The 19,172-nt window shown below is 51.2% G+C and overlaps 1 protein-coding gene across 7 annotated transcripts in view; it reads left to right on the top strand.

The window, feature by feature from the left end:
• Nucleotides 1-19,172, top strand: part of TMCO4 (transmembrane and coiled-coil domains 4) — a 115,849-nt gene that overhangs the window by 55,977 nt on the left and 40,700 nt on the right. For 4 of the 7 annotated variants that reach the window (XM_020899217.2, XM_070458816.1, XM_070458817.1 and 1 more), the window contains 6 exons: nucleotides 4,907-5,004; nucleotides 5,406-5,549; nucleotides 6,541-6,660; nucleotides 11,385-11,549; nucleotides 12,408-12,544; nucleotides 15,027-15,111. In XM_020899217.2, the coding sequence (XP_020754876.2) occupies nucleotides 4,907-5,004; nucleotides 5,406-5,549; nucleotides 6,541-6,660; nucleotides 11,385-11,549; nucleotides 12,408-12,544; nucleotides 15,027-15,111 (749 nt within the window). The other 3 variants (XM_070458819.1, XM_070458820.1, XM_070458821.1) reach the window with 3 other exon arrangements.

The raw sequence follows: 19,172 nt of genomic DNA, 5'->3' as shown, positions 1-19,172 counted from the left end.
TTATTTTTATTAGTTGGAGGCTAATTACTTTACAATATTGCAGTGGTTTTTGTCATACATTGAAATGAATTAGCCATGGATTTACATGTATTCTCCATCCCGGTCCCCCCTCCCACCTCCCTCTCCACCCGATCCCTCTGGGTCTTCCCAGTGCACCAGGCCCGAGCACTTGTCTCACGCATCCAACCTGGGCTGGTGATCTGTTTCACCCTAGATAATATACATGTTTCGATGCTGTTCTCTTGAAACATCCCACCCTCGCCTTCTCCCACAGAGTCCACAAGTCTGTTCTATACATCTGAGTCTCTTTTTCTGTTTTGCATATAGGGTTATCGTTACCATCTTTCTAAATTCCATATATATGTGTTAGTATACTGTAGTGGTCTTTATCTTTCTGGCTTACTTCACTCTGTATAATGGGCTCCAGTTTCATCCATCTCATTAGAACTGATTCAAATGAATTCTTTTTAATGGCTGAGTAATATTCCATGGTGTATATGTACCACAGCTTCCTCATCCATTCGTCTGCTGATGGGCATCTAGGTTGCTTCCATGTCCTGGCTATTATAAACAGTGCTGCGATGAACATTGGGGTGCACGTGTCTCTTTCAGATCTGGTTTCCTCAGTGTGTATGCCCAGAAGTGGGATTGCTGGGTCATATGGCAGTTCTAATTCCAGCTTTTTAAGAAATCTCCACACTGTTTTCCATAGTGGCTGTACTAATTTGCATTCCCACCAACAGTGTAAGAGGGTTCCCTTTTCTCCACACCCTCTCCAGCATTTATTGCTTGTAGACTTTTGGATAGCAGCCATCCTGACTGGCATGTAATGGTACCTCATTGTGGTTTTGATTTGCATTTCTCTGATAATGAGTGATGTTGAGCATCTTTTCATGTGTTTTTTTGCCATCTGTATGTCTTCCTTGGAGAAATGTCTGTTTAGTTCTTTGGCCCATTTTTTGATTGGGTCATTTATTTTTCTGGAGTTGAGCTGGAGGAGTTCCTTGTATATTTTTGAGATGAATCCTTTGTCTGTTGCTTCATTTGCTATTATTTTCTCCCAATCTGAGAGCTGTCTTTTCACCTTGCTTATAGTTTCCTTTGTTGTGCAAAAGCTTTTAAGTTTCATTAGGTCCCATTTGTTTATTTTTGCTTTTGTTTCTAAAATTCTGGGATGTGGGTCATAGAGGATCCTGCTGTGATTTATGTTGGAGAGTGTTTTGCCTATGTTCTCCTCTAGGAGTTTTATAGTTTCTGGTCTTACATTTAGATCTTTAATCCATGTTGAGTTTATTTTTGTGTATGGTGTTAGAAAGTGTTCTAGTTTCATTCTTTTACAGGTGGTTGACCAGTTTTCCCAGCACCACTTGTTAAAGAGGTGGTCTTTTTTCTATTGTATATCCTTGCCTCCTTTGTCGAAGATAAGGTGACCATAGGTTCGTGGATTTATCTCTGGGCTTTCTATTCTGTTCCATTGATCTATATTTCTGTCTTTGTGCCAGTACCATACTGTCTTGATGACTGTGGCTTTGTAGTAGAGTCTGAAGTCAGGCAGGTTGATTCCTCCAGTTCCATTCTTCTTTCTCAAGATTACTTCAGCTATTCGAGGTTTTTTGTATTTCCATACAAATTGTGAAATTATTTGTTCTAGTTCTGTGACAAATACCATTAGTAGTTTGATAGGGATTGCATTGAATCTATAGATTGCTTTGGGTAGTGTAGCCATTTTGACAATATTGATTCTTCCAATCCATGAACACGGTATATTTCTCCATCTGTTTGTGTCCTTTTTGATTTCTTTCATCAGTGTTTTATAGTTTTCTATGTATAAGTCTTTTGTTTCTTTAGGTAGATATACTCCTAAATATTTTATTCTTTTTGTTGCAATGGTGAATGGTAATGTTTCCTTAATTTCTCTGTTTGTTTTCTCATTGTTAGTGTATAGGAATGCAAGAGATTTCTGTGTGTTAATTTTATATCCTGCAACTTTACTGTATTCGTTGATTAGCTCTAGTAATTTTCTGGTAGAGTCTTTAGGGTTTTCTATGTAGAGGATCATGTCATCTGCAAACAGAGAGTTTCACTTCTTCTTTTCCTATCTGGATTCCTTTTACTTCTTTTTCTGCCCTGATTGCTGTGGCCAACACTTCCAAACTATGTTGAATAGTAGTGGTGAGAGTGGGCACCCTTGTCTTGTTCCTGATTTCAGGGGAAATACTTTCAATTTTTCACCATTGAGGGTGATGCTTGCTGTGGGTTTGTCATATATAGCTTTTATTATGTTGAGGTATGTTCCTTCTATTCCTGCTTGCTGGACAGTTTTAATCATAAATGGATGTTGAATTTTGTCAAAGGCTTTTTCTGCATCTATTGAGATAATCATATGGTTTTTATCTTTCAATTTGTTAATGTGTGTATTACATTGATTGATTTGTGGATATTAAAGAATCCTTGCATTCTTGGGATAAAGCCCACTTGGTCATGATGTATGATTTTTTTATTATGTTGTTGGATTCTGTTTGCTAGAATTTTGTTAAGGATTTTTGCATCTATGTTCATCAGTGATATTGGCCTGTAGTTTTCTTTTTTTGTGGCATGTTTGTCTGGTTTTGGAATTAGGGTGATGGTGGCCTCATAGAATGAGTTTGGAAGTTTACCTTCTTCTGCAATCTTCTGGAAGAGTTTGAGTAAGATAGGTGTTAGCTCTTCTCTAAATTTTTGGTAGAATTCAGCTGTGAAGCCATCTGGTCCTGGGCTTTTGTTTGCTGGAAGATTTCTGATTACAGTTTCGATTTCCTTGCTTGTGATGGGTTTGTTAAGATCTTCTATTTCTTCCTGGTTCGGTTTTGGAAAGTTATACTTCTCTAAGAACTTGTCCATTTCTTCTCAGTTGTCCATTTTATTGGCATAGAGCTGCTGGTAGTAGTCTCTTATGATCCTTTGTATTTCAGTGTTGTCTGTTGTGATCTCTCCTTTTTCGTTTCTAATTTTGTTAATTTGGTTCTTCTCCCTTTGTTTCTTAATGAGTCTTGCTAATGGTTTGTCAATTTTGTTTATTTTTTGAAAAAACTAGCTTTTAGCTTTGTTGATTTTTGCTATGGTCTCTTTAGTTTCTTTTGCATTTATTTCTGCCCTAATTTTTAAGATTTCTTTCCTTCTACTAACCCTGGGGTTCTTCATTTCTTCCTTCCCTAGTTGCTTTAGGTGTAGAGTTAGGTTATTTATTTGACTTTTTTCTTGTTTCTTGAGGTAGGCCTGTAATGCTATGAATCTTCCCCTTAGCACTGCTTTTACAGTGTCCCCTAGGTTTTGGGTTGTTGTGTTTTCATTTTCATTTGTTTCTATGCATATTTTGATTTCTTTTTTGATTTCTTCTATGATTTGTTCGTTATCCAGAAGGGTGTTGTTTAGCCTCCATATGTTTGAATTTTTAATAATTTTTTTCCTGTAATTGAGATCTAATCTTACTGCACTGTGGTCAGAAAAGATGACTGGAATGGTTTCAATTTTTTTGAATTTACCAAGACTAGATTTATGGCCCAGGATGTGATCTCTTCTGGAGAAGGTTCCGTGTGCACTTGAGAAAAAGGTGAAGTTGATTGTTTTGGAGTGAAACGTCCTATAGATGTCAATTAGGTCTAGCTGGTCCATTGTGTCCTTTAAAGTTTGTGTTTCCTTGTTCATTTTCTGTTTAGTTGATCTATCCATAGTTGTGAGTGGGGTATTAAAGTCTCCTACTATTATTGTGTTACTATTAATTTCCTCTTTCACACTCGTTAGCGTTTGCCTTACATCCTCAGTGAATTTAAAAATCTTTACAAACCAACAGCCTCAGGAGGGAGCGTTCTTATCCCTCTTTTTACAAAAGCGCGGACTGAATTTCGGGAGATGGAGCTTCGTGGGAGCAGCCTCCCTTTGGGTCCCCACGTGCAGGGCCAGCTGTCAGGCTGTTTGCCAGACATTCCCTGAGCTGATCCCCACTGCCGCTCAGAAGCCGGGGACGCTTATCCCCAAACTCGCCTGTGATACGCGGACAATAAAGAGGAAAACTGCTTCTGGGATAAGATAAGCCATTCGAAGTGCAAAGCACAGTGGCACTCATGTTAAAAGTCCTCAATAAATATTAACCCTTCTTTCATTATCACCATCATCTGCCATCGCTCCAGCACTGAGTTGTTGTCCAAACTCCAGGTTCAGTTCAGAGTTCACCCTGGTAATCTCTGCACGCCACCCCCTTGTCTCCCGTCCTGCTCCCTATTGCCCCAAAGCACCGTGGGCCCAACGTCAGACAGGAAAGTTGGCCTTAGAGATGGAAAGGATTCTCAGGAGTCACCTGACCCCAGTTTCCATCACTGCTTCCCTTTGGCTACTTTTTGTCACATTCAAATTTCAAGTCCAGATGGTTCTAGCTGTTGCCCCAAAGCCAAGGTCTTCAGCACAGACATTTCTCTAACCCATGTCTGAAAGGGTTGTTCTCAAGGGAAATTGCTTTCCAAACATCACAGAGGGAGATAGGTGCAGATGGCAGAGTGCAGGGTGGGGAAGGGAAGAGTGAGGTGATGGAGTCTGTAACTATCTGGTACTCGTCCCGAGTCCATCTGTGTAAAGATACCTTTGTGCTTCTTTTGCCGTCATTGTTATTACTTCTTTGTCTTTTCATTATTCAAATTGCAACCCTGTTAGGATGGATCGACTCGGTAAGTAACATATCCCACATACTGGGTTTTTAGAACCTTTTCAGCTTTTTAAGACCGTCGATGATGGATGGGCCTGGGGTAACCTTGGTACCTCGCTCTGCATGGTAGAGCCTGCAGCACGGATGTTAGTTTGGGGGGTTGGGGAGGAGGGGCGGCGTCAAGGTTGCCCAGGCATGATTGGCCCTAGAGAGCAACCTCTTCTCCCGCAGGACAGCCGAGGCATCCCGGAAGAAGAAGGAGAACAGGAGGAAGTGGAAGCGCTACCTGCTGATAGGCCTGGCGACCGTAGGAGGCGGGACGGTGATTGGTAAGATGGGCTGGTGACACGTGGCCGGGCCGGGCGAGGGTGGGAACGGGCTCAAGGGCGCACAGTCACGATGGACTGCTTGTTCACTTGCGTGTTAAAAGTCCTTTGTTCTCTCCCACTTGCTCTGGGGAGAAATTCAGATTGCTTGCTGCAGCTCACACACTCCTGTGTGGTCTGGGTCCCCCACACACCGCTGCCTCCCAGCTGCCTGCTCAAGCCACCCTGTGCTTCGGCGGCACTGCTAGGCCTTCCCCCGCATCCCTTCGCATGGTGTCTGCTGCAGGGGGATCAGCTGGGGGGGCTGCCTCCCCACCTCGTGCAGAGGCAGCGTGTTCACGTGTATGTCGGGAGGCTGTGCATTCACACCCCCACGTCCCCGGTACGGGCGGCTGTCCTTGCAGGCGTCACTGGGGGCCTGGCCGCTCCTCTCGTCGCAGCTGGGGCCGCCACCGTCATCGGCAGCGCCGGGGCCGCGGCTCTGGGCTCAGCAGCCGGCATCGCCATCATGACCTCTTTGTTCGGTGCAGCTGGAGCCGGCCTGACAGGTAAGGCTCCAGAGGAACGGCGGCTGTGAGGGGTCTGCGCCCCGGGTGGCCCAGCCCCGTAAGGGACACGCCCAGATTCTCACCAGGGGGACTCCCTGGGAGACGGAGGAGGAGGATGTGGCTTTCCTCTTCTCTGAGTTCCAGAACTTGCGTCAGGCTTCTGCACAGGTCAGGGGAAAGGCCGAGGTTGTGGAACTGCCCCCAGCATAGACTCTCTAGGGAGGGTCGTCCTGGATCTCTTGCTGCCATCCAGGAGGTTTCCAGGCAGGCTGCCTCAGAGATGCTGGAGCTTCCCCTGTGAGAGACACATGGCTACTTTTCATCCGCCAGCATCACCTGGGCGGGGGCAGGGAGGGCGTCTTTCCAAGTCCCGTGTGTCAGTAGGCCTCTCGTCACACAGTTTCCTGTTCCTCTCCCCAGGTGGCCTGTAGCTTCCCACATTAAGAATCTTGGTTATGGGAACTTCCCTGGTGGTCCAGTGGTTAAGAACTTTGCCTTCCAATGCAGGGGGTAAGGGTTTGATGCCTGGTCCAGGAGCAAAGATCCCATGTGCCTTGTGGCCAAAAACACCATAATAAAACAGAAGCAGTATAGTAACAAGTTCAATAAAGACTTTAAAGATGGTCCACATTTTAAAAAAACTTAAAAAAAAAATCTTGGTCAGCTCACACCACTATTACTAAGATGGGTGCACTCCACTCCTGAAGTCCATGGGCAGGAAAAGGATATAGTACCCACCAAATCAGGACAGAGCAGTTGTTTATAAACTTGGGCTCTGAGTTTCAACCTCAGCTCTGCCACTCGGGGGCTCACCAGCCTTTGGAAGCCTCTTACTCTCATCTGTAATGAGGGACAATCATGGCACCGTTAATGAGTTCAAAAGTGAGATGGTTGTTGAGCAGGGTGTGAGTGTGTGAGTACACGGAGCCACGCTGACCAGCATCCCCCAGGGTCCCCAGTCACCCCATCATTTTTGTACCTGGGTCTTTAGGATACAAGATGAAGAAGCGTGTTGGGGCCATTGAAGAGTTCGCGTTTCTGCCCCTGACGGAAGGCAGGCAGCTGCACATCACCATCGCCATCACGGGATGGCTGGCATCCGGAAAATACCGTGAGGACCGGGGGCAGAGAAGGATGCGGAGTGGGCGGTGTTGGCTGAACTGGGTCTGCTGCTGTGGGCCAGTGTGTGTCTCTAGGGGGTGGGTAGGAGAGCCCCATTTTTCAGAGGAGGAGACTGAGGCTCAGAGTGGTGAGATAACTTCATCCCATAGTCTTCCCATCCATCCATCATCTGTTTGTCTACCCACCCATCCACATCCATCTATCCATCCATCCATTTACCCATCCGTCATCCATCCATCCATTCGTCTATCTATCCATCCATCATCCATATATCCATCCATCCATCTATCTACCCACCCATCCACATCCATCATCCATCTCTCCATCCATCCATCAATCCATCTATCTCTCCATCCATCATCCATCCATCCATCCACACACACATCCACCCATCAGTCCGTCCTTTCAGCAGGCTTCACAGAGCACACTCTGCCAGACGCTGAGCCAGGCCCTAGGAGTTCAGTGGTGAGCAGCAGTCATGGCCTCTGCCCCATGGAACGTGTGGTCCGAGGCAGGAGACAGACGACTGAGCAGAGAATCATTGTGCATAAATGGCACAATAGGGGAGCACAGAGTGTTTCTAGGGAGTGAGGGAAGAGTCACTAGAGGTAACTTCTGAGGCTTGGGACTAGCTGGGCATTCGCCAGGTTAAGAAAGAAAGCAGTGAATACCAAGTGAAAGGGCAGCGTGTCGAAAGGCCTGGTGGTGTAAAAGAAGCACAGGATGGCTGGAGCAGGGGCTGGAAGACAGGAGTTTGGGTGGGGCCAAATCACGCAGGAGCCTGTGAGCTGTGGCCAGGAGTCTGGACTTCTCAGAACAAATGGAGGTTAGCAGAGGACTTTTAGCACGTAAGTGAGAAATCAGTATATCTTGGCTGTGTGACCTCAGGCCACTTACTTAACCTGTCTGTGCCTTGCCTGTTTCATTTGCGAGGCAAAGCAGATTATCCTTGCCTTTGAGGGTACTCACAAAGATCAAACAAGGTAACCTGTAGGAGGTTTTTGGTGGCATTCCACAGGCATTACTTAGTTCCCCTTGCTGCTGTAATTTGAACACGTGTGATCTGGGGGACTTCCAGCCAGGGTGGCCTGAGGAGTAAAGTCCACGGTCTGCTTCCTGCTGGCTCGCTGTTGCAGGCGCTCATGTGAGGCTCGACAAACAGGTCATCATCCAGGGAGTGAGCAGGGTGGGCCCGGGAGGTGGGAGCATCCCAACCAGATACACTCAGAGCCTGGTGGGTTCCCGGGGGGGAGCCACAGTTCTTCTGAATGACATAGCAGGAAGCAGGCGAGAAAATGCCCAGCCTCTGTTGAGAGGCTTTCCTGGGCCCCAGAGTCTTACTGGTGAGGCTGACCCCGGCCAGTCCTTGTACGGCAGTCTCTGGCATTGGCAGCACCTAGCGCCCTGAGTCGCATTTCACCCACACGCTAGGAGCCTGATGTACATTACCTTGCATGACCCTTGGAAGCAGAGCTTTTCCTTCCCTGATCTGGATGAAGAGGAAACCTAGAGGGGTCACATGGCAGGCAGGTGGCACCCAGGATTCCACCCGGGCCTCCCGACCCAGGGTTCGCGGGCTCCCCTTCATTTGTCTCATGGTCCTGTCTGTGCTACAGAAAGACCAAGATAGGAAGGAAGGAGAAAGAGTCTAAGGGAAGGAATCTGCAGCTCTCACCAGTATGGAAAGCAAATCTTTTACGGTTGTTTCACCCCCTGGCTGAGTTGGCTCCAGGTCAAAGTCAAGCTCGTCTGGGGCGGGTGGGGAGGAGGAGATTGTCTTCAGTGCTCTCCTGCAGCAGCCTTGTGCAGTATGCAACCCAGGCAGGGGGGCGGCTATAAGAAATGCAGCCGAACTAGACGAAGTTCTGGAGGGAAATATCACCCGCCTCCTTGACGCCAGGAAGGAAGTCTCATATCCTCACAGGCTTGCTTCTGCCTGTTATGGGAACAAACGGGGTTTCCTGGGTCTGCCCCTTTGTTAGACAGGATTGTGTGTAATCATGGTAATGGCCTAGTAGCTCACCGCTGAGCCAGGCTTTCTGCACACATTGGCTCACTTAAGCCTTCACATCGAGCCACAAAGATGGGCATCATTATTACCCCCATTTTACAGATGAGGAAACCGAGGCTGATAAGGGCTGCCCAGAGTTGCCTTGCTAGTCAGGGACTAAGGCATGGCTCACCCGCTTTCTGTCTGGCTCTGTGGCCCATGTTCTTGGCCATGGGGTGATAGAATTCAGGAGAGTGCTTTATGGTTTACATAATGCTTTCACACAGCCTATCATGTGATCCCCATGACCCCCGTTTGTCAGATGCCCGCTTTCCATTCTGACACCTGCAGAACCCGAGGCTCAGAAGGGCAGTGTGCCCTGCTGCGAGCCTTGGGACCAGCAAGCTGCCCAGCTGGGCCCAAAGCCAGGGCCAGCGTCACAGCCCACCACGCACACACATGCACACACACACATACACGTGCACATATTTACACACTTGTGCACATATGTGCATACACACACATGCTTACCCATGTGTGTACACACGTGAGTGCACAAATACATGCTGCATGTGTGTGCACACTTACACACCTACATGTACACACCATTATGTAATACATGTACACACGTGTGCATGCATACATGTATATACATGCGCAGACACATACATGCACACACATACACGTGCAGATGTTTGTGCACATGTACACATGTGTGCGTGCACACACATGTTTACACATGTGTGTGCGCACGTGTAAACGTGTGCACAAATACATGTCTGCACACATTTACACACCTACATGTGCACACCGTTATGTAATACATGTACACACATGCGTGCATGCATGCATGTATATACATGCTCAGAGACATACATGCACACATACATGTGCACATATTTATACACGTGTACACATGTGTGTGCACATGCATGTTTACACGTGTGCACACAAATGCGTGTCTGCACAGATGTACACACTTACATGCCTACATGTGCACATCGTTATGTAATACATATACACACATGCATACATGTATATACACGTGCAGACACATACATGAGCACACACACCATCTGCCCACGTCCTCTCCCAGGGCTGGCCTCCTTCTCCTCTGTAACTAGAGACAGTTAATCCCTGAGCTGCGGCAGAGCTCTGCCTGGGTCCCTGCAGAGAGGGGGAGCAGCCCCGCAGGGTCTTTGTCAGCAGAGACCCCCCAGGTAGGGACGAGGGCTTTGGGTCGGGCAGGTCGAGGCGCCTGGCTGAGCTGGAACCCGGAGGCAGTGGGAAGCTGCCTCCTCCCTTCCTTCATTCATCCTGCTTTCATGAAACTTTGCTAATTGAGCACTTGGCAGACGGGCTGCGGGAGAGACAGACACCAGATGAGGCAAAAATAAATGGATAATCGTAGGCCATGATGAGAACTCAAGGCAAGAAAGCACAGGGTATGTGAGACCCATCAGAGGGCCAGAGGGGATTCCCTGGAGATAAGGCAAGTGAGCTGGAAGCTCATAGAAAAATAAGGATGGAAGCTCACTTGGGCCACAGGCAGAGACACACAGGGCTCTTCCATGCTTCCACAGCCCACAAACCAGTGACTCCGTGAGGTTTGCACAGTCCTCTCCCTCCCTGGGCTAAGGGCTTATCTGGGTGGCTCAGTCTCCTGCGTTGTAAAATAACATAAAATTATCCCCTGTAGTTGTGGGGCTCCATTTCCCAAGCTACGTCGAGGATTAAATCAGAGTTCCATGAGAAAACCCTCAGTGCAGAGCTGCCCAGCACTTGGTACCTGCTCACTGCACGTTTCCTGCAGTGATCAGGGTCTGTATTCTCAGGGTCAGGCTCCAGGCCTGGCGTAGTCTAGGTCCCCGGTTAATGTCTGTGTAGGAATGAAAGAGTGAACAAAGGAATGGCATCAAAAGCATGTGTTTCCAAAGGGTAACATGACGAACAGTGAGGCTGTGAGGAAGGCAAGGGCCAGGTCACAGGGCGCCTGGGTGTCCTGCTGGAGGGGCTGCCACCCTCAAGGCTGAGGGAGGACCAGGAGGGAGTAGGCATGCCAGCGTGGTTATCTTCTCCTGCTTGGCGCTGGGCACGTGGTGCTCTCATCACCCTCCCGTTTCCAGTCTCTCGGTGAGAAAATTCAGGCTCAGAAAAGCCGGGGGAGCCAGGGAGCTCATGGCAGAGCTGGCCTCAAAGCCCTCTGCCCCCAGCTTGCAGACTCTTCCCCAGGTAGCGTGAACGCGATGCAGCTGGCTCAGGGAGCGTGCCCGTGTGGCCCGTGTGTTCCTCTTGTAGGCCCTCAGCCGCTTGATGCCAGAGTTACTGCAGAGAGCAAGGCAAGAGCCCCTTACATGCATCATCATTGGAATACTTAATTCTTACAGCTGCCCAGTGAAAGGAGATAAGTAGTGATCTCCCCACTGGACTGCTCCGCAGAGTGAGGCTCAGCCGGGGACGGGAGCCCCCGGTGCTCAAGGTCACCAACGACCTTGCGGAGGACCGCAGGAACTGGGTCTCACCCCAGCCCGCCCGCTCACAGGGCAGCCCCGTGCTCCATCCGGGAGCACGCCTGCTCTTCTGTCAGCTGCTGCCCCTGGGCAGGGGTGGTCCTCCTGTCTCCCCCACGAGGGTGGGTGGGCCTCCATCCCTGCCTGTCAGGGAAAGTGGGGGCCCCCTCCGGCCCAGACAGGAGAGACCCCACCTGCCCGCGCTCTCCCCAGGCACCTTCAGCGCCCCCTGGGCTGCCCTGGCCCGCAGCCGCGAGCAGTACTGCCTGGCCTGGGAGGCCAAGTACCTGATGGAGCTCGGCAACGCCCTGGAGACCATCCTCAGCGGCCTTGCCAACATGGTGGCCCAGGAGGCCCTGAAGTACACGGTGTTATCTGGTGAGCCTCCCCTCTCCCCCGCCAGCGGCATGCCCACCACTCCCAAAGCCACACTGGTCCTGTGCCTTTGCCTGCTTGAGGCCCCCAGGGAGTCAGGCACCGTGCCAGTCCCTCAGTGACCCTGTCTGTGACATGGTTATTATGGTCTTCATAGGGAGGAAATAGATAAACAGCCATTCACATTATCACCTAGTGTATCAGTCAGTAGCGGCTGTGTAACAAGCCACCCCATAACCCAGTGACCTAAAATAGCGGTCTTTTATCACAGCGGCGCAGGAGTGCTGCGGCTTCCTTTGGCTGATCTTTGCTGGGCCTGCTCACGCATCTGTGTGTCAGCTGGCCACCCACCGATGTGGCTTTGTCTGGGGCAACCAGGGTGACCGGGCTCTGCCCCATTCGTCTCTCCTCCCCTCCTGGGGTTGCAGGCTAGCCCACACCCCCAGGAGAAGTGCGCCAAAGGCACAAGTCCATTTCAGGCCTCTCGTCCAGCAGTGTCTCATTGGCCAAAGCAAGTCACGTGATGGAACCTGGTGTGGACCAGCAGGGGGCGGGGACGGGGCGGGGTTATGGGCAAAGGGGGAGGGATTCAGGGTGGCGTGACAGACTGGGGCCATCTCTGGAATCTCACCCGTGGCAAATGTTTGAACCTAAGAGATCTAGTCCGCGTGTCAGAAATGCGTGAGCTTCCGTTTTTTTCTGTGCTATTGAGCAGTTTGACAGCACTTGGCAAACTTACAGATCCCAAGTTAGAGACTGCAGGCATTCACTCGGGCATCCAGTAGCCAGCCAGTCACTTCCCTAGAAGGAGCCCCCATCCTCACCCCGACTGCCTTAATCACCAGTACCCCTGCTTCCCAGGCATCGTGGCTGCCCTGACCTGGCCCGCCTCACTCCTCAGTGTCGCCAACATCATTGACAACCCCTGGGGCGTGTGCCTCCATCGATCGGCGGAGGTCGGCAAGCACCTGGCCCACATTCTGCTCTCCCGGCAGCAGGTACCCGGGACTGGCTGGAGCGGGGGAGCTGACTGGTGGGCGGATGTCATCCCTAAGATGAGCCCACATGGGGATAGCTCGGTGACTTTAAAGGGTCTGCCCTGCTCCTCCAGCTCAAGTCACAAAAGTGTCCTAGGAGGACTTCCCTGGCTTAAGACTGTGCTTCCACTGCAGGGGGCCCAGGTTCCATCCCTGGTTGGGCAGCGAAGGTCCCGAATGGACCTGTATGGTGTGTCCGCCCCCTGCAAAAGTGTATCCTAGGATGGGCCAGTAAGAATTACAGACTGTGCCTCTCTAAAAAGTAATCAGGTGAGGACTGAGTGTCAGAGGCCTCGGCAGTTGAGGTCAGGGTCAGCTCTTCCTTCGCAGATGTCTACAGAGCTACTCCCTGAGCATGTCTCTAGTGGTCCAGAGACCATGTAAAACCATCAGGATTCCATCCACATTCCAGACAGTCAGAGGCAGGAAGGTACAAGTGAAAGGCCAGGAAGATCCCACGTGCCTCAGGGAAGCTAAGCCCGTCGCATCCCTTGGCCAGGACTCAGTCCTGAGGCCATCCCTGGCTACAGGGAAGTTGGAGAAATTTAGTTTTGGGCTGGGTAGCTATGGGGGGGAGGGGGCGAGAAAAACTCAGGAGTTTTGCTACCAAGGGTGAAGGGAGAGTGGCTCTTGGGCAGTGACTGGCAGCCTTGACCGCAGAGTTCCTGTGAAACTGGAATATGATTCAGTGGAGGGACTTCGGTGGAAGTAAATGGAGGTGGGGCAGCAAGGATTGGATGCACATATTTGCCCCTAAACAAGGGAAAGGCGTAGAGTGCTGAGGCCGGCTGGTCCAGTGAAACTCACCTTCTCCTGCTGTCTGCTTCCATGTATGTAGAACCTGTAGTCAGACCCCTCTCCTGACCTTCTTATCCAGGTCTCCCTTTCTACAAGTTCTTTAGTCAGAAAATTCCTCTGTGCATCTGACTTGGAGCCCCCTGTTTTCTTCTTTACGTGTTTTTTTGTTATTTGCTGCCTCGGGTCTTCATTGCATCCTGTGGGATCCTTCGTCGTAGCGCGCAGACTCTGGTTGTGGTGCGCAGGCTCAGCAGTTGCGTTGCACAGGCTTCGTTGCTCTGAGACCTGTGGGATCTTAGTTCTCCAACCAGGGATCAAAGCTATGCTCACTGCATTGGAAAGGATGCTTAACCACTGGACCCCCAGGGGACCCCATGGACTGTAACCCACCAGGCTCCTCTGTCCATGGAATTTCCCAGGCAAGAGAGTGGGTTGCCATTCCCTTCCTCCAGGGGATCTTCCCGACCCAGGGTTCAAACCCGGGTCTCCCGCACTGCAGGCAGATCTTTACCATCTGAGCCACCAGGGAAGCCTTACCAGGGGAATCCCTTTGTACGTTTTTTTATTATTATTATTATGGTAAAAGTCACATAATATGAAACATACCACTTTAACCACATGTAACTCTATAGTTCAGAGGCACTCAACACTTTCACGCTGTTGTGTAACTCTCACCATCATCCAGCTCCTGACTTTTTCACCTTCCTAGACTGAAACTCTGACCCCACGAAACACTAAGTCCCCGCCCCCCGCCCCGGCCCCTGGATCTCCCCGTGTCCCTTCTGACTCCATGAATCTGACTCTTCCAGGCACCTTGTATAAGCAGACTCAAACAGCACTTGTCTGCACCTACCATATGTTGGAATGCGTTGTTCAGTTCAGTTCAGTCGCTCAGTCATGTCCGACTCTTTTCGACCCCATGAACCACAGCACGCCAGGCCTCAGCTCTTTGCATCAGGTGGCCAAAGTATTGGAGTTCCAGCTTCAGCATCAGTCCTTCCAGTGAACACCCAGAACTGATCTCCTTTAGGATGGACTGGTTGGATCTCCTTGCAGTCCACGGGACTCTCAATGCATTGTTAAGGTTAACTTAATGTATGTCCTACAAACAGACGGTACTTTCCACGCCCCCCTCCCCAGCGCTATACGTAGGTTCTCATTAGCCTTCCATTCTATACACAGCAGTCTCCTGTCTCCTCTCCCAGTTTAAAGCCAACATTTCATACCCCGCTGTCCTATCCAGGAACAGAACAGTTTTCTCCCCCTGCCACGTCACCCTTTGCCGCCTTCTCCATCGCATCTGGGGGTACCTCCCGCCCCCTCCCAGCTCCAGAAGGGCCCCCGTTCACTGCGGTCATTTGCTGCACACAGGTAGATGGGGAAGGAGAGACTGGGTAATGGTTTGAGATAAAGGGGAATGAACCCAGTGAAACACTGCCTGTCAGCCTTGGAGGAAGCCAGTTCGCAAGCAGGTGCCCTCCTGCGTAAACGCCTCTCCTGGTGGACACATCCGAGGCCGGGGTCAGGAACGGCACAGCCACGATGCATGAAGTGCAAGGCAGCTGCTGACAAGTGTGCAAGGGCCGCCGTCGTCAGGGCTGCTTTTCTGGAACCACTGTGCACACCCGTGTCCCTTCTCCCCCAGGGCCGGCGGCCTGTCACCCTGATCGGCTTCAGCCTGGGAGCCAGAGTCATCTACTTCTGTCTGCAGGAGATGGCTCAGGAGAAAGGTAAGGCTGGCTTGTTACAGGTGAAAACCCTCCCTGAGTCCGTCCCCCAGGCTGGAGGTTCCACATCGGGGACCTGAAGTCTTGTGACTGTGTTCCCAGATCTTAGTTAAAAGCTTAAAATAGTCTGAAAAAGAAAACATGGTTACTTGGAAAATTGTTTATTTCTTCCATATGTAAACTAGAGTGGATGTGAGATAGTCCTACAGTACTGGCCTTAGTTTTCTGATGTGCGTTGTTGTTGTTTTTTGTTTTTTTACTTATTTATTGATTTTGGCCTTGCTGGGTCTTGGTTACTGCATGCAGGCTTTCTCTAGTTGCGGCTTCATTGAAGTGCATGGGCTTCTCACTGTGGCGGCTTCTCTTGTTGCAGAACACAGGCTCTAGAACAGGCTCAGTAGTTGTGGAGATGGGCTTAGTTGCCCTTGAGGCATGTGGGATCTTCCCAGAACAGGCATCAAACCTGTGTCCTCTGTGTTGACAGGCAGATCGTTAACCCCTGGACCGCCTGGGAAATCCTGATGTGGGTTCTACAGTGGGAGGAAGGGGGTGGGAGGACTCTGCAGTTGGGGTGTTGGCAGGACCGCGTTCCCTCCGAAGGCTCTGGGGGAACCTCACCTCTTCCAGTGCTGGCCGTACCCCCGGCTTGTAGATGTGACATTGCACCCAGGCCTCATGTTTGTCACCTTCTCCTTTTTGTCTTCTTTCCTCCCCGAAGGACAGTTTCGGTGACTTTAGGGCTACCCGCTCAAATCCAGGATGACCTCATCTCAGGTGCATGCACGTGCGTGCTCAGTCGTGCCTGACTCTTTGCGACCGCATGGACTGTAGCCCACCAGGCTCCTCTGTCCATGGAATTCTCCAGGCAAGGAGTGGGTTGCCATTTCCTCCTCCAAGGGGTGTTCTTGACCCAGGGATTGAACCCACATCTCCTGCATCTCCTGCACTGGCAGGCAGACTCTTTACCACTGAGCCACCTGGTCCCAATTACCTGTGTGTGACGCCATTACTTCTGCAAAGACACTTTGTCCAAGTCAGGTCCCACTCACAGGTTCTCAGCTCATAACTCGGTGGGGGAGGGGGCACCGTTCCGCCCACCACAGACACCTGTGGGAGCGTGGCATGCCGTTCAGTGATGTGCTTTCAACGTGCAGGCAGCGGAAAACTTGGATGCCCCTGCCCCAGCCTCGGGTGGGTGAGGCCTCTGGGACTGAATGCTGGTTTGAGACAGATCTGTCAGCCGGGGCTGCCCTGGGGACCCCTGGACTCTAGCCTGCCAGGCCCCTCTGTCCACGGGAGAATACTGAGTGGCCTGGGAATTCCCTTAGGGGCTTTTTCCTGGCCCGGGGATGGAGCTTGGGTCTCCCGCATTGCGGGCAGAGTCTTTACCCTTTCAGCCACCGGGAAGCTCAGATCAGCAGGGTGGAGCAGTGCGTTCTGTCCACAGTGGACACGGAGGGAAGCAAACATTTGCCAAAAGGTGACTTGGACTCTGACTCTGGGGTTAGGAGGGCGTGGGCTTTGCTGGCCTGAGACCTGGGTCCGGGTCCTGCCTCTGCCCAGCTGGGGAACCTGGGTTGGGTAACGATGCAGCCTCGCTAGTCCATCTCTCCATTTGTAACAGGAGGTTCATGTCACCTCTGGGCAGTGGCAAAGGGCGGAGAGCATGGCAGTCTGGCGGCCGGCCCAGTGCTGGCTCCGGATCCTGTCCTGGCCTTCAGGCTGAGATGTCTGCCAGTGCAGGGGGGCCGTGCACCCACCCCTGCTCTCTGCAGTTGCTGCCCGCCCCCCCGGGAGGTTGTCATCCTCTGTGCCGTCATCATCTTGCTCCTTTCCTGGTCATCCATCCCCCAACCCATGCAGCAGACCATCCACCAGGCTCCTCAGGACCTGGATGTACTCAGTACTCTTCCTCAGTACCGAGTACCTCAGTGCCTGAGTCGCTCAGTCGTGTCTGACTCTTTGCGCCCCCGTGGACTGCCGCACTCCAGGCTCCTCTGTGCTCTGCTGTTTCCTGGAGTTTGCTCAAATCCAAGTCCATTGAGCCTGTGATGCCATCCAACCATCTCATCCTCTGCCGCCCCCTTCTCCTCCTGCCCTCAATCTTTCCCAGCATCAGGGTCTTTTCCAGTGAGTCAACTCTTTGCATCAGGTGATCAAAGAACAAGGCCACCTGGATGACGTGTTCTTATTAACAGGATCTATTCTCAATTCAGAGGAGAAAGGCATACCTTTGGCTCCAGTGAGCATCAATACTTGTTAGCTTCAGAACATTAATACAAGTCAACTCTTCAATTCCCCTGCTGGACAAATTGGATTCATTTCCATTGACCATTTGCCCGAGGCCATTAGAAGCGAGATCGACCATCAGCTGCCTCTGGCAAGTGAGGCTGGAAACCGGGGGAAGGAAGATGTGCTGCCTCTCCACCTTTGCAGGGCTGGTTCCCAAAGCATCTTCCTTCCGGCCTGTTTCCTGGTCACTGCTTCCTCCCCTGTATCTTCACTGCCGACCAGTAAGAACTGGGGCTTTGGTATCAGGCAGACCTGGATCTGGGTCCCAGGTTTGTCACTGATGAGCTGTGGGACCTCGGGAAAATCACTTAAGCTCTCTGAGCCTCAGCTTCCTCATCTGATGTGGGGTTTGGTACACTCACCTTGGAGGCTCTCCGAGAGGTTAAAATGAGACCATGAATGAAAGTACCTTCTGCAGGTTCAGTTCAGTTCAGCTGCTCAGTCGCATCCGACTCTTTGCGACCCCGTGCATGGCCTGCAGCACGCCAGGCCTCCCTGTCCCTCACCAACTCCCGGAGTTCACTCAAACTCATGTGCATCAAGTAGGTGATGCCGTCAAGCCATCTCATCCTCTGTCGTCCCCTTCTCCTCCCACCTTCAGTCTGTCCCACCATCATGGTGTTCTCAAATGAGTCAGTTCTTCACATCACATGGCCAAAGTATTGGAGTTTCAGCTTCAGCATGAGTCCTTCCAATGAATATTCAGGACTGATTTCCTTTCGGACGGACTGGTTGGGTCTCCTTGCAGTCCGAGGGACTCTCAAAAATCTTCTCCAACACCACAGTTCAAAAGCATCAATTCTTCGGCACTCAGCTTTCTTTATAGTCCTATTCTCACATCCATACCTGACTACTGGAAAGACCATAGCTTTGACTAGATGGACCTTTGTTGTCCGCAGTTGAGGTTCCATTAGTAAACACCTGTTCCTCTAAACTTTAACAGGAGGGCCTACTACACATGGGGAACGATGGTGAGTGTTGAGTAGGTAGAAAGTGAAAGTGAAAGTCGCTTAGTCATGTCCGACTATTTGTGACCCCATGGACTATACAGTCCATGGAATTCTCCACGCCAGAATACTGGAGTGGGTAGCCTTTCCCTTCTCCAGGGGATCTTCCCGACCCAGGGATCCAACCCGGGTCTACTGCATTGCAGGTGGATTCTTTACCAGCTGAGCCACCAGGGAAGGCCACGGTGCTTGTCATTTTACATCTACTTTCTGGCACACACATTAGACCCCAAACTCCAGGTGGACAAGGTCTGCCTGTGCCCCACCATCTCCCTGGCACCCAGCATGCTCTGAGAGCTCAGGGAAGGTGGGACATCTTGGTGTTGGGCAAGGGAATCAAGCGTGGGCTGATGTACTCAAGAGCCGGGTGCAGACTCCCCGTGTGCTAGCCACAAAGGGTCTCAGTCTCCCAGCAGCCCCTGGGGGATGGTTATTCGCCTGCTCCAGGGATGAGAAAACGGAATGAGGAGCCACTCGGGTCCTGAGAGCTGGAGCCGGGGTCTGAGCCCAGGGTGGCGGGCTTCAGGGCCCTCAGTCCTGACACTGCTGTACTTTGCAGAGGAGAGTATGGGTGGGGGTCCTCCAGAGGCCCTGGGGGGAAGGGCGTTCCAGCGGGCCGGGAGGCAGGACAAAGGAAGGGCTCTCGGGGTGTCTGGAAATGTTGAGTCTGGTGTTCTTGCAGCCTGTGAGAGGGGGACTGAGCTGGAAGGCGGTCGTGGTTAGGACAGGAGCGGGGCACAGGCTGAGGCGCTGGAACTGACCGCT

This window comes from Odocoileus virginianus, chromosome 30 (genome assembly GCF_023699985.2).
Source record: "Odocoileus virginianus isolate 20LAN1187 ecotype Illinois chromosome 30, Ovbor_1.2, whole genome shotgun sequence".
NCBI lineage: Eukaryota > Metazoa > Chordata > Mammalia > Artiodactyla > Cervidae > Odocoileus > Odocoileus virginianus.
This window is presented reverse-complemented; position numbering and strand designations above follow the sequence as displayed.